This window comes from Nannobrachium achirus, assembly GCF_963921795.1.
Source record: "Nannobrachium achirus genome assembly, chromosome: 14".
Classification (NCBI taxonomy): domain Eukaryota; kingdom Metazoa; phylum Chordata; class Actinopteri; order Myctophiformes; family Myctophidae; genus Nannobrachium; species Nannobrachium achirus.
Genome location: NC_137821.1, coordinates 12,510,944 through 12,523,826, shown reverse-complemented (window position 1 = coordinate 12,523,826; position 12,883 = coordinate 12,510,944). Strand labels below are relative to the sequence as shown.

The following is a 12,883-nucleotide window of genomic DNA, read 5'->3' as shown; positions in this document are numbered from 1 at the left end:
ATTGCCAGCTTTACTGTATATACAGTATATAGCGCGAGTATACTCGGGATCGGCACTCCGAGTACTCGAGTATTTTTCACGAGTATTCTCGGGATCGGCTACAAATGGGTTAATGGCCAAAGTATAAAATGTCATTCTTTCTTTTTTCTTTTTTTTTTGTTATTGATGATTCCTATGCATAGTACTGTATTCTATACGTCTGTCTTTCAATGTTATATGAGATACATAAAGTGGTGCCTGTGTAAATAAGCCGTAAAGCTTAGGAGGATCTCCTTTTAGTTGACCATGTACCAGTGAACTGTACTGTCATGAAACGTACTTTTTGGAGCTGTGTGAAGCACAGGCTCCCTATACGTGGCTGTGTGGGTCTGTGTGTCTGTGTGTCTGTGTGTGTGTATGTAGCCTGAACTTCCTAAACTTCGGCACGCCACTAGTCCCACAGTTTTGCCACCACACACTCGCGCCATATGTCAAATCGACCGGCTTACTCGGGAATCGTGGGCTATTACTTTTCTAAGAGAAAGGTTCTATAGTTTAATTGATATTAATTTATTAGTGAATTAATTTTCCCCATTGACTTATAATGGGAATCGCAAAAACTCACATTCAATTATTTGTCTCTCGCAAACCATAGGGGCTAGAGTTTCAAGACTTGGAGAGGAGGTTCATAATGATTTCAAGGATTAAATGAAAAATAATTGTGTCATTTGGCCGCATGGTGGCGCCATAACACCCCACTTTACGTTTTGGCCTGTAACTCTTGAACCGTAGGTCGGAAAATTAAAAATATTTTTTCCCTGGATTCCTTGGGCCATGACGCATCTCCCCATATAGGCCACGCCCATTTGCGCCATGATAGATTGTCCGCCATCTTGAATTTTCTCCAAAACACACTTTTTGCTCCTTTTCCTACATATTTTCTTCAAATGTCACAAAAATCGGTACACATGATCCACACACACACACACACACACACACACACACACACACACACACACACACACACACACACACACACACACACACACACACACACAGCTCCACTTCACACGGGTGTGATTTTTTCTATGCAACCTTCTAATAAAATCTTCAATCAATCAATCAATCAATCAATCAATCAATCAATCAATCAATCAATGCTTTTCCTGATGCTTTTCCTGGATTTCAATGGGTTAAGAAACCAGAAAATGTTGAGAAATTAGGCCACAAACCCCCCAATATGGCCATTATACACTGAGAACAGCGAACGTCAAAACAGCCGCACCCCATTACTGTCTGTCAATGAACCTAGACCCCCACGAAAGCTACGGTAGACACGCGCCAGCGAGCGCTCACTATAGTTACAACAAGCCAGAGAATGGACTGTCTGTGTGCGCGTGTGTGTGCGCGTGTGTGAGCGTGTATGTGTTTGGGGTGGTCGCCCGTGCGAGCGACTCGCCTCGGTGGCAGCAGGAAATGACAGCAACGAAAGCTGTCACTGACCGTTTCCTGTCCCCACGTCACCTGGGGTGGACGTACGTAGGTGGGGTGGGTGGTGTTGGGTTCAGTGACTTCCATGATGGAGATTTTTCCCTCTCTCTCTCCCTCCCTCCCTCCCTCCCTCCCTCCCTCTCTCCTCTCACGTCTCCGTATATGTTTGGGCACGGGGGCGGAAAGAACAGCACTTGTAGGAACTAAAGCGAGTTGTAAAAATATGCTTTGATCAGGCGGGTGGAAGAAAGTACTCGGATTTCAAAAGGTAAAAAGTAGAAAGTAACACAATGTAGATGCTTTCTGTTCTACAAGTACAAGCCTGCATTCAAAAAGTACAAAACGTTGACATATTCGTCAATTACAATAGTCGAAGTTGTCATACAGAAAGTCCCGTTTCACAAGCTTTCTCAAAAGGTTTTCTGAATTCCTCAAAATTCCGCAATCTCACAATGTGACACATACGTTGTTAGCTTGTAGATTGATGGCTATTTTCAAACAGACAAATCATAAAAGTATTAATTGGTTAGCGTATGTTTTGTAATAATTATAACCGAAATCTACAAAGTAACAACACGTTTCAAGAATATATACCGGTATAGTGCAAAATTTTGCCTCTGAGCAAAAACAGAAGTGGGATAGAAGTATTAAGTGCTGAAAATGGACTGTATACTGTACCTACAGTATGTATACGGTAAGTATACAGTAAGTACCCACAAATTGTACTTAAGTACAGTACTTGAGTAAATGTACTTAGATGCTTTCCACAACAGGCTTTGATAGTCGGCTGACTGGGCTTTGATTTGTTGCTCCGTGGCGGAGCCGAGACGACGCTGGCACGCAACACGTGCTTCCAGAGCTGGCACTGGGCTGTGGTGTAAAGTAACTAAGTACATTTACTTGAGTACTGTACTTAAGTGCAATTCTGAGGTATTTGTTCTTTACTTGACATTAGCCTATTCCCTCTCTCTCTCTGTCACTCTCAATCAATTCCCTCAATCCCTCCCCGGCACAATGCACCCTAAGTGTCAGTATAAAACCAACATAGTAAAGAGGAAACTTGTCTCTGTTATTGTCAAATGTGTTTTTATGATGAGTGTGAGCGTGAGTGCGTGAAGCATTAGCGATTCAGAAATAGACAGCGACAACATCCATTATCCTGGGGTGGAACGTTTGCCAAAAAATAGCCGATCTACAAGCTCACAACATGTCGAGCTTGTAGATCAACTATTTTTATTTGGCATAGAGTGAAAAAAAATCACACCTGTGTGAACTGAGCGGTGGAGGCCTGCGCACCTTGTGAGCTTGTGAGCTTGCAAATGGCAGACCTACAAGCTCACAATGCGTCGTAGGATAGTGATATTGATTTGACGTCATATATCACAGGCCTAACTGCTTCACGTGTTTGTGTATATAGGCTACCTGTATGACAGCGGGAGAGAGAGAGAGAGAGAGAGAGAGAGAGCAAGGCTATAATATTTATTTCACTGTGTATAAGAGAGAGGTAATGATAGCTTGGTGGGGCTTTGTAAACATGCTGTCACACACACACACAATATGAGGGAACGCGATGAAGACATAACAACTGAATGATGGACAGATGACAGGTAAAGGAGATGAGAGAGGAGAGGAGAGCCTAGGGCACCAAATACCTGCCCTCAGGGGCGTCACAAGGGGGGGGGGGGGGGGGGGGACTGAGTTACTAGGGCCCAAGGTGGTGGGGCCTTAATTATTTTATACGTTAGCTATTAAAAATAGCAGATTTACAAGCTCACAGCGCGGCACCGCGTGCCGCGATGCGAGCTTGTAGATCTGCTATTTTGTTTTTGAAACGTCGTGAAAATGTGTACAAATCTTTGAATATGTATTTCTTAAGCGAACAGTTGTACCTCAAATTTTGCTTCTGGGGTGGTCCCTGGAACTAAATATTTTGAGATGGGCGTCCGTGGCCAAATATATATCATTTTGGGGGTCCTTCACATGAAAATATTTGAGCACCACTGACAAAGAAACACAGTTTTTTTCAAAAAACCTTTTTGAAATATTCAGACTCCGCACAAATGTTCACGTTTCTTAAAAAATAAATAAAGCACAAAATGCGAGTGAATCCTTCTACCCCCAGGGCCCAGAATTTGGTGTGACACCCCTGCCTGCCCCCCCGGACACCTGCAACACGCACACGCACACACACACACACACACACACACACACACACACACACAAACAGATGTCGCCTCGTATTCCCGAGCAGAAGTGCAAAGAATGAAGGCGATAAAAGAGCGGAGAGAAAGAGAAAGAGCCCGCCGGACCCATCTGGACTTTAAATCACCTGCCCTCCTCTTTTCACGTGAGCATGCGTGAATGTAGGTCAGCGCCAGAGGTGGAAAAAGCACTCGAATGTTTTACTCAAGTAAAAGTATCAATACTGCAATATAGGGCTGTCAGATTATGACATTTTACATGACGATTAATTGTCACTCAAATTATTTGGCGATTAACGATTTAATTGTGTTTTTGTCGTTGATAATTACATTTCAGTTTGGCTTTTAGGCTTTGAAGTTGCACATTGCAGATATGAACCTAAATATACAAATAAATTACTGACATATTTGACAACTTACTACTAACGATCTACAAGCTCACAACGCGTCGCGATGCGATGCGTTGTGAGCTTGTAGATCATCTATTTCCACTATTTCTGACATTTTTCAACATTCACAATCATGACGATTATGACAAAATAATTGCGATAATGTCAAATAATCACGATTAGACGATTATGTAATAATTGTGACAGCCCTATACTGCAGTATAGAAATACTCTGTTAGGGTGCCCTCACACCAAAATACCTAGAGTGGAATCCGCCAATGCATTTCTTTTTCTTTTTTATATCTGTTTATTAAAGATTTTCCTTTTTTTCTTTTCAACAAGTACAAAAGTGTCAAAGTTTAAATTTTCACAAAATGTACAGATGTAAACAACAACAACCCCAAGAATCCGCCAATGCATTTCAATGAGAATGGAGCGTTTTTTTGCCAGTAGAGGATTTCTGGAAAAAAGAACGCTCCATTCTCATTGAAATGCATTGGCGGATTCCACTCTACGTATTTTGGTGTGAGGGCACCCTTACAAGTAAAAGTCCAGAATTCATAATGTAATTGAGTAAAAGTACAAAAGTATAGGCATCAAAATGTACTTAAAAGTACCAAAAGTAAACGTGTAAAATGTTTGAAAATAGCAGATCTACAAGCTCACAACGCGTCGCAAATGCGACGCGTTGTGAGCTTGTAGATCGGCTATTTTCAAACAGCCTCGGTATAGAACAGGTCTAAAGTGGTTTACGTATGTTTTATAATAGTAGAATTTATATCTGCAAAGTAACTAGTAACTAAATAAATAAAATAAACCCTAAAATAAATATAGTGGAGTAAAAGTACAATATTTGAATCCAAGATGTAGTGGAGTAGAAGTAAAAGTATTGGAAATTGGAAATACTAAAGTAAAGTACAAATAACTCAAAAGTGAACTTAAGTACAGTACTTAAGTAAATGTATTTAGTTGCTATATACACCACTGGTCAGCACTCTGCTCCGGCCTGGACTTGTCACCAGGTTTTGGGTTCCGGAACCCGGAGGAATCGGAGGAACCGGATTCCAACGTTGAGTATAACTGGAACCTGGTTGCGTCGCATTTGGAACCGTATCCGGAACTTCAATCCAGTTAAAATATGATTATTTTGGGGGCCGCGGCCTGAAAAGGTTGAGAACCACTGCTATAGGGCATAGCAGTGGCGGCCATATTTGAAAACTTTAGGTTACTAGTTACTTTGTTTCGACCGAAGGTCGCATATACCCTGAAAAACCTTGTCGCTTGTCTGTCTGTACAGGAAGTGATGTCAGTGTGATGTCACGTGTTTTTCAGTACAGGATGTGATGTCACGTGACATCACTTTTATGAGTCATTCTGTACCACATCACTGTGACTCACTGTCACTCTGTGCCACATCACTACTCTGAAGTCCAGGCCGAAAATGAGAATGTTAGGGTAACCCCTTATGCCCATATATGGAGATCCACAGGCATCAAACCAAGGCCCTAACTCACCAAGGCCCTGCTTGGCATTACTTACGTACGTTTTATGCCCATATATGGAGATTCCTATATTGTCAATATTAAGGACATTATTAAGGATATTATGTTATCAATGTTTTGACATAACATAACTATCATGAAGGGGTCTCCATATATGAGTAACTGGTCCCATATACATCACTGGCCAGATGGCCAAGAATTGGCGACCTCGCCCCTTTAGCATGTCACCCTGAGGTCGCAAGTCACCCTGAGGTGTCTTACTAGTTATTACATTTAGTTACTAGTTACTTTGTAGATTTAGATTATTATTACATTTAGTTACTAGTTACTTTTAAGGACGTCAGAGTATAAAATAACAGGGCTTGACGTGGTTGAGAGGGGAAAGCTAGCGGTCTGGCCGGGCACAACGGCGTGCCCAGAGTGAATTTGAAACAATTAGCATTGAGGTGTTTTGCTCCAGTGAAGCTGCTTAGTGGCTGCTAACAGAAGACTGTGGTCGTACTGGGCGGCTGCCCACCGGCATACCGTACGCTACCATGCACTGGTGGAAGGAGTACCCCAATTTCTCTTTTTACTGAAGTAACTGTAAAAGTAGCAATAACACAGTCTGAAAATATGTACTTTCAAGTACAAAATCTTACTTTAGAAGAATTTAGTAGACAAAAGAATTAGCATCAAAATAGCAAAACGTCATTGTCGGGTGGAAAATTTGTATCTCCAAAACCGTTAATTTTGTATTTATCATAAAAAAAAAAGAAAACAATTTAAACTAGTGAAAACAGACGATTTACAAGCACACAACGCCTCGCACCGCGAGGCATTGTGTGCTTGTAGATCTGCTGTTTTCACTAGTCTTGTGCGACAGACTTGTATGATGAAGCAGGGCTTTACTTTATGAACACATTTCAAACTTGGAGATACAAGGTTTCTGCCCGACAGTGACGAAAAGTAAGATACTAATCAGGAGGAAAAATGCAGAATACAGTAACAGCATATCATGTTATTGGACAATAATTACTGATCATTAATCATTCAAGACCTACAGTATTTTACACTTTGGCAATTGAAAAATAGCCGATCTAAAAGCTCACAGCGATATGAGCTTGTAGATATTCCATTTTTGAAAAGGTGTTGATTATTTCTGATTAATAATTTGATTTAATCACGAACAATCTAAATCCTCGATGTAACTATAGTATCTAAAGCCGTCAAATACTTTTACTGGAGTAAGAAGTGCAATATTTGAGTCTGAGGCGCATGGTGGAGCATGGCAGCCTATAAGTAAAGCACCTGAGTAAATGTATTAAGTTACTTTCCTCCGCTGGCTACGAGTGTAGAGCAGGACACTGCCGTACAGGAATGTCAGTCAACTTCCCTTTGGAAAGAAAGCGTCTGTGGTCAGTGTGTGTGTGTGTGTGTGTGTGTGTGTGTGTGTGTGTGTGTGTGTGTGTGTGCGTGTGCGTGTGCGTGTGCGTGTGCGTGCGTGTGCGTGTGCGTGTGCGTGCGCTTGCGCGTGTGCGTGCAGCCGTTAGTGCTGCATCGTCAGAGTCCAGCAGACTCCCAAAAGTTGGTCAAACTAACGTGATTGGCAGAAACACTATCCAGCGATCTATTTTAAGAGTGCGCCATTGGATTAGGTGGCTGTATGGCACGCTGGAAAGCAAAGCACAGAGCTTGGAGTCTGGATTTTGGTTGGACAGACAGAGGACTGCTGTGGAGTCAATAGTACTGTAACTGATCGTCACTGGCAGCCAGTGGTGAACTGGCCTGCTCCAAATCCCCAATAAGTGAATCTGTATCAGGCCCGGTTTGGATTTACTTTAAAATATGGAAATTACACAGTTTGATGATTGAATCTGGTTAAGACTTCATCCTGTGGGGTGCCTGCTGGCCTACCGGTCCAAGCGCATACCACATAGGCTCAAGTGTAGCCTGACGGCTCCTACAGATTTTGGCCTAAAATCACGCACAGTACACAGTATCTCTAAAGTAATGTTGTTAACATGGATCTGTCCCATTTCCCGTATTCCCTCCTGATTGGCTATGATTGCCTTCCCTAAAGTTTGTGTATGCAACATGACGGTCACTTACCGATTAGGGAGTCTTACTGGTGTAAGACAGTGTTTCTCAATCTTTCAAATTTCAAGGTCTCCCCTTAACTCTTTAGTTAAGAGTTACATCCAGTGTATGTTAAAAATGACAGACTTGCAAGGGTGAATTTAGACTCCCATAAAGGAACCCAGAGAGTCCCTGAAATCCACTTTGAGAAGACAGTCAGGCACGCACTAAAAAATGTTTGCGCGTGCACACACACACACACACACACACACACACACACACACACACACACACACACACACACACACACACACACACACACACACACACACACACACACACACACACACACAAACAACCAGGCTGCCAGTGGTCTTCCATTTCCTGCGTGTTGTCTGTGAGGAAGGGGTGGGGGTGGGGGGGGGGTTGTCCTGTTGTTCCAGGAAGATCAAAGACGTATAAAACACGCTGCTTATTAAAAAGCCTGCAGGCTGAAGAAAAAAACACATTTATACCCCATGGACAGAACCAGACCTAGAACAACACACACACAGACAATGACACACAACCGACCACTAACACACAGACACACACACACAGAAAGAGCGCGACGTCGTCATCGTGACAGCGAGAAACACCGGAGAAGTTTATTGCGACCGTAGGCCGGAGTTAAGTATGAGGTCTTCGTACTAATCTTAGTACTAATCTCAGTAAGAATCTCAACTATACACCTCAATTTTATTGACATTGTGACATCACGTGACATCACCTGACATCACCTCATCAAAGATCATACACTGGATATCATATCCATACATGGAGACGAGACTGGATTATCACCTAGATCTCCATATATGGAGCTGACCTCTACATCTATGATTCCCAGATAATGCCCTGTTAGGGCAACCACACGAATAGAATCCCTTTTATGCCCATAAAAGGGGACAAGGACAACCGTGTCTCACGGCACACGGTTGGTTCTACAGACAGGGATCTCCATATATGGGCATAAAAGGGATTGTATGTATGATGTCAGACTTTCACATAGCGAGTAACCGACTAAGCATGTCTGGGGTCTCACAGCACACGGTTGATTCTACAAACCTTTAAGGCGAGGTCGCTTTACTCCCTTAGGCGTCTTACTGGTATAACTAACTGTCTGCGTGCCAGAAACTCTCCATATACGGGCATGTAGCGGTTGTTACTTCCACGGCCGTCCACTCAGGCAATTGCAATATTGTTGCAGTCAGACAGAATCAAGAGCTCCTACGTCTGTCTTTGTATGCAGGTCCCTATGAGTGTCCATATGAACACAGAACTCCATGTATGGAGAGAACTGTCACGGACAGAACGGCCCATACAAGGAGATGCACGAGTGTTGTGTTTGATACTATGCGAAGTGAGCACTTCGCACAGGTGCGATTTTTAGTAAATGAACACCCTCACATTATCCAGTTTGTCAGACAGGTCAACATCAAACCTGGATCTCCATATATGGAGCCGACTAGATCATCACGTGGATCTCCACATATGGAGCTGACCAACACTGACATTGTCATCTCTACATCACTCCATATATGATAGCTGACACGTTCTGACATCACCAGGATGACTCGACCAGCTCAGCGGAAGAGTATAAAGAGAGAACTCGCCTTGTATAGCACAAGATTCAACCAACACACTCAAGAATCTCCAACAGGACACTTCTCAGACAGTCCTTTCCTTTAGTAGTACTTTTCAGTCGAATTGGAGACAAAATGTCCCACCGTAAGTTTTCGGCTCCGCGACACGGCTCGCTGGGCTTCCTGCCCCGGAAGAGGTGCAAGCGTCACCGCGGCAAGGTCAATCGCTTCCCCGAGGACGACCCCAGCAAGCCTGTCCACCTGACTGCCTTCCTTGGCTACAAGGCTGGCATGACCCACGTTGTCCGCGAGGTCGACAGACCCGGCTCGAAGGTGAACAAGAAGGAGGTGGTCGAGGCCGTGACCATAGTGGAGACTCCTCCCATGATCGTGGTTGGCGTCGTGGGCTACGCCCGGACCCCCCGCGGCCTGCGCTCCTTCAAGACCATCTTCGCCGAGCACATCAGTGATGAGTGCAAGCGTCGCTTCTGTAAGAACTGGCACAAGTCCAAGAAGAAGGCCTTCACCAAGTACTGCAGAAAGTGGCAGGATGACGACGGCAAGAGGCAGCTGGAGAAGGACTTTGCGTCCATGAAGAAGTACTGCCAGGACGTCCGAGTCCTGGCCCACACTCAGATGAGCCTACTGCCCCACAGGCAGAAGAAGTCTCACCTCATGGAGGTACAGCTCAACGGAGGCTCCATCCCCGACAAGGTCGATTGGGTCCGCGAGAAGCTGGAGCAGGCCGTGTCGATCAACACAGTCTTCGCCCAGGACGAGATGATCGACGTCATTGGAGTCACAAAGGGCCACGGAAACAAAGGCGTCACCAGCCGCTGGCACACAAAGAAGCTTCCTCGCAAGACCCACCGCGGCCTGCGCAAGGTTGCCTGCATCGGCGCCTGGCATCCTGCCCGCGTGGGCTTCTCTGTGGCCCGTGCTGGCCAGAAGGGCTACCACCACCGCACGGAGATCAACAAGAAGATCTACAGGATCGGCCAGGGCTACCACAACAAGGACGGAGAGCTTGTGAAGAACAACGCCTCCACAGAGTATGATTTGTCCAATAAGAGCATCAACCCCATGGGAGGCTTTGTCCGTTACGGAGAGGTGACCAACGACTTCGTCATGCTGAAGGGCTGTGTGATGGGGACCAAAAAGAGGGTGCTCACTCTGCGCAAGTCTCTGCTGGTGCAGACGAGCCGCCGGGCCCTGGAGAAGATCGACCTCAAGTTCATCGATACCGCCTCCAAGTTTGGACACGGACGCTTCCAAACTGCAGAGGAAAAGAAGGCGTTTATGGGGCCACTCAAGAAGGACCGCTTGGTCAAGGAAGAGACTGCTTGAAGCACCTGTCCTTTCGCTCGAGTGGGCCCTGAGGAAATTCGACGGCTTCGCCAAGAAGAACCATGGACTGTCTAACCCAGGGGTGCCCACAATTTTTTGACGAGAGATCTACTTTTAAAATGACTAGCTCAACATGATCTACCCATCCAAAATGTTTTAGCTGAGGGCCTGAGGGGGGCTTTGGAATAGCAGCACTGGCGTTACATTTTAGACAAACACACTTACTGTAAGGGGGAAATAAATGGGAAATACTGGGGGGAATGTCTTCATCCTTCATTGTGTATGGAAGTGGTAGGTTTTGGGGTTATTTGTAATGCTACAGACTCTTGAATAAAGCATTGCATTGGAGGTTTGCCTGTAGACTTTAGAAGCCATGAAGGGAGCTGACAGGCCCTTCTTGATGTCATATTGACATATTCTTTTCATATTTTAATTAGCCTATATATTTTTAGAGGCTTGTCATGTTGTCTACCTGCACACCCTTGGTGATCTACTGGTAGATCACGATCTACCTTTTGGGCAGCCCTGGTCTAACCTCTCTCCACCACAGAACGTTCCAACAGCAAGCCATCCAACCTGGCAGCACCTAAACACAGCTATTGTGCAGTGCACTCAGTGAAATCTGAAGTGTTAACTCTGAGAATGTACTTTTGATGCTTTTGAATTTGAACTCTGAAAAGTAACAGTTTTGAACATGTATGGTCTCCACCATGACTACACCACTACACGGCCCTCACATCTAGAGTTCGGGCCACAGCACACCACCGATCCGACAAATACTATGCTCATATTTGGGCAGGGCAGGGGTCTCCATATATGGGCATAAAAGGGATAAGGACTAACAGATACAGATATCTTTATATGGGCATACAAGGGACAAGCGCTGACAGATACAGAAATGTCCATATATGGGCACATCAGCATGCCATATACGGTATGGACATATAGGCCTACTGATGACATCGGGGAATTCCATATATGATCATAAATGGCACAAGGATTGATACAGATACAGGGATCTCCATATATGGGCATAGAAGGTTCTCTGCTTCATCTCTCTCAACTAAGAGGTCCTTGGACTGAAAACGTTGAAGACCCCTGTTCTATGACGTTAGTCTCGTACTACAGACATAGGGACATACAGTACACACAAAGTCAGACACATGAGCTGTTAGCACCGCTCAAAAGGTGTCTGCTGTGCAAAAAGCCCTGAGCAGACGTTAAAATGACCCCAAACATGTTTGAAAGGGAAATTTCCCTTTAAGCCTAAAACAATAGGGTTTACTGTAAGTGGTTGAGGTGTAGGTGCACAGGAGGTCGTTTCCCCTATGATTAGAGTGATGCTACGGGCAAACTCTCTTCCAGTACACAGCTCTGCAGGAATGTGACAGCTGTGGTTTCTGCTAATGTGGACACTTAATTTACCATAACACACCTAACAGTCAGGAAGAATGCACAAGCAGCACTTCTTTTGTCTGTACATGTGTATGTGTATGTGTGTGTGTGTGCGTACGTGCGTGCATGCGTGTGTGTGTGTGTGTGTGTGTGTGTGTGTGTGTAGTCCACAAGGGTTGAAGGACCAACTACTTAACAAGGTTGTTTGAAAATAATGGAGGGACTTTACCGTTCACGTGCCATGCTGTTACAGGTCTCGGGTTTTAAAACGGCCATTAAACAGATTTATCGTGTGTGCGTGTGTGTGCATGCGTGCGTGCGTGCGTGCGTGCGTGCGTGCGTGCGTGCGTGCGTGTGTGTGTGTACGTGCGTGTGTGTGTGTGTTTGTGTGTACAGTACCAGCTGTGAAGATGACAAGGCGCGTCAGTGAAATGTGTTGACACAGGGTCTAAACCCAACAGGTTCACGGTTATTTTGCCTTTTTCACGGTGACAGTAAAGCGCTCTCTCACCTTCAGCTCATCCCCCACCCCCCCACCCTAATCTGCTGCGTGGCAATATGTGTTTCTCATCTTTTATTGTCTGAACACGGGTAGGTTTACACTATGTCTGAAACAGTGGGTGAAATTAGTTTTTGAGTAATAAAAAAACGAATCAAATAAGGTATCTCTACAGTATTTACACATAGGCAGAAACTTCTTATCTCCATATTCTAACTGTGTTTTTTTCGTAAATTAACGGCCTATACTTGATCATACGACAGCGTCACACAAAAGCATCAAAGGTAGCAAATATGCAAGCTCCAAACGCAGCGTGAAGTGACGCGTTTTGAGCTTCTAGATCTGCTACTTTTTATATTTTAGAATTTGAATCCTGAAAACAGTTATGGGGGTTGAGTGT

General features: G+C 44.5%; 1 protein-coding gene across 2 annotated transcripts; it reads left to right on the top strand.

Moving 5' to 3' along the window:
• Window positions 1-9,377: 9,377 nt before the first annotated feature.
• LOC308298367 (large ribosomal subunit protein uL3-like) lies at window positions 9,378-10,589 on the top strand (the record flags this gene model as incomplete). Of its 2 annotated transcripts, XM_080741955.1 has the most annotated exons (2): window positions 9,378-9,761; window positions 9,909-10,589. In XM_080741955.1, 2 exons carry the CDS (start codon window positions 9,378-9,380, stop codon window positions 10,587-10,589), a joined length of 1,065 nt encoding a protein of 354 aa, XP_080598081.1. The 2 variants fall into 2 exon arrangements, with proteins under 2 accessions (XP_080598081.1, XP_080598080.1); XM_080741954.1 differs by having other exon boundaries at window positions 9,378-10,589.
• Window positions 10,590-12,883: the final 2,294 nt, after the last annotated feature.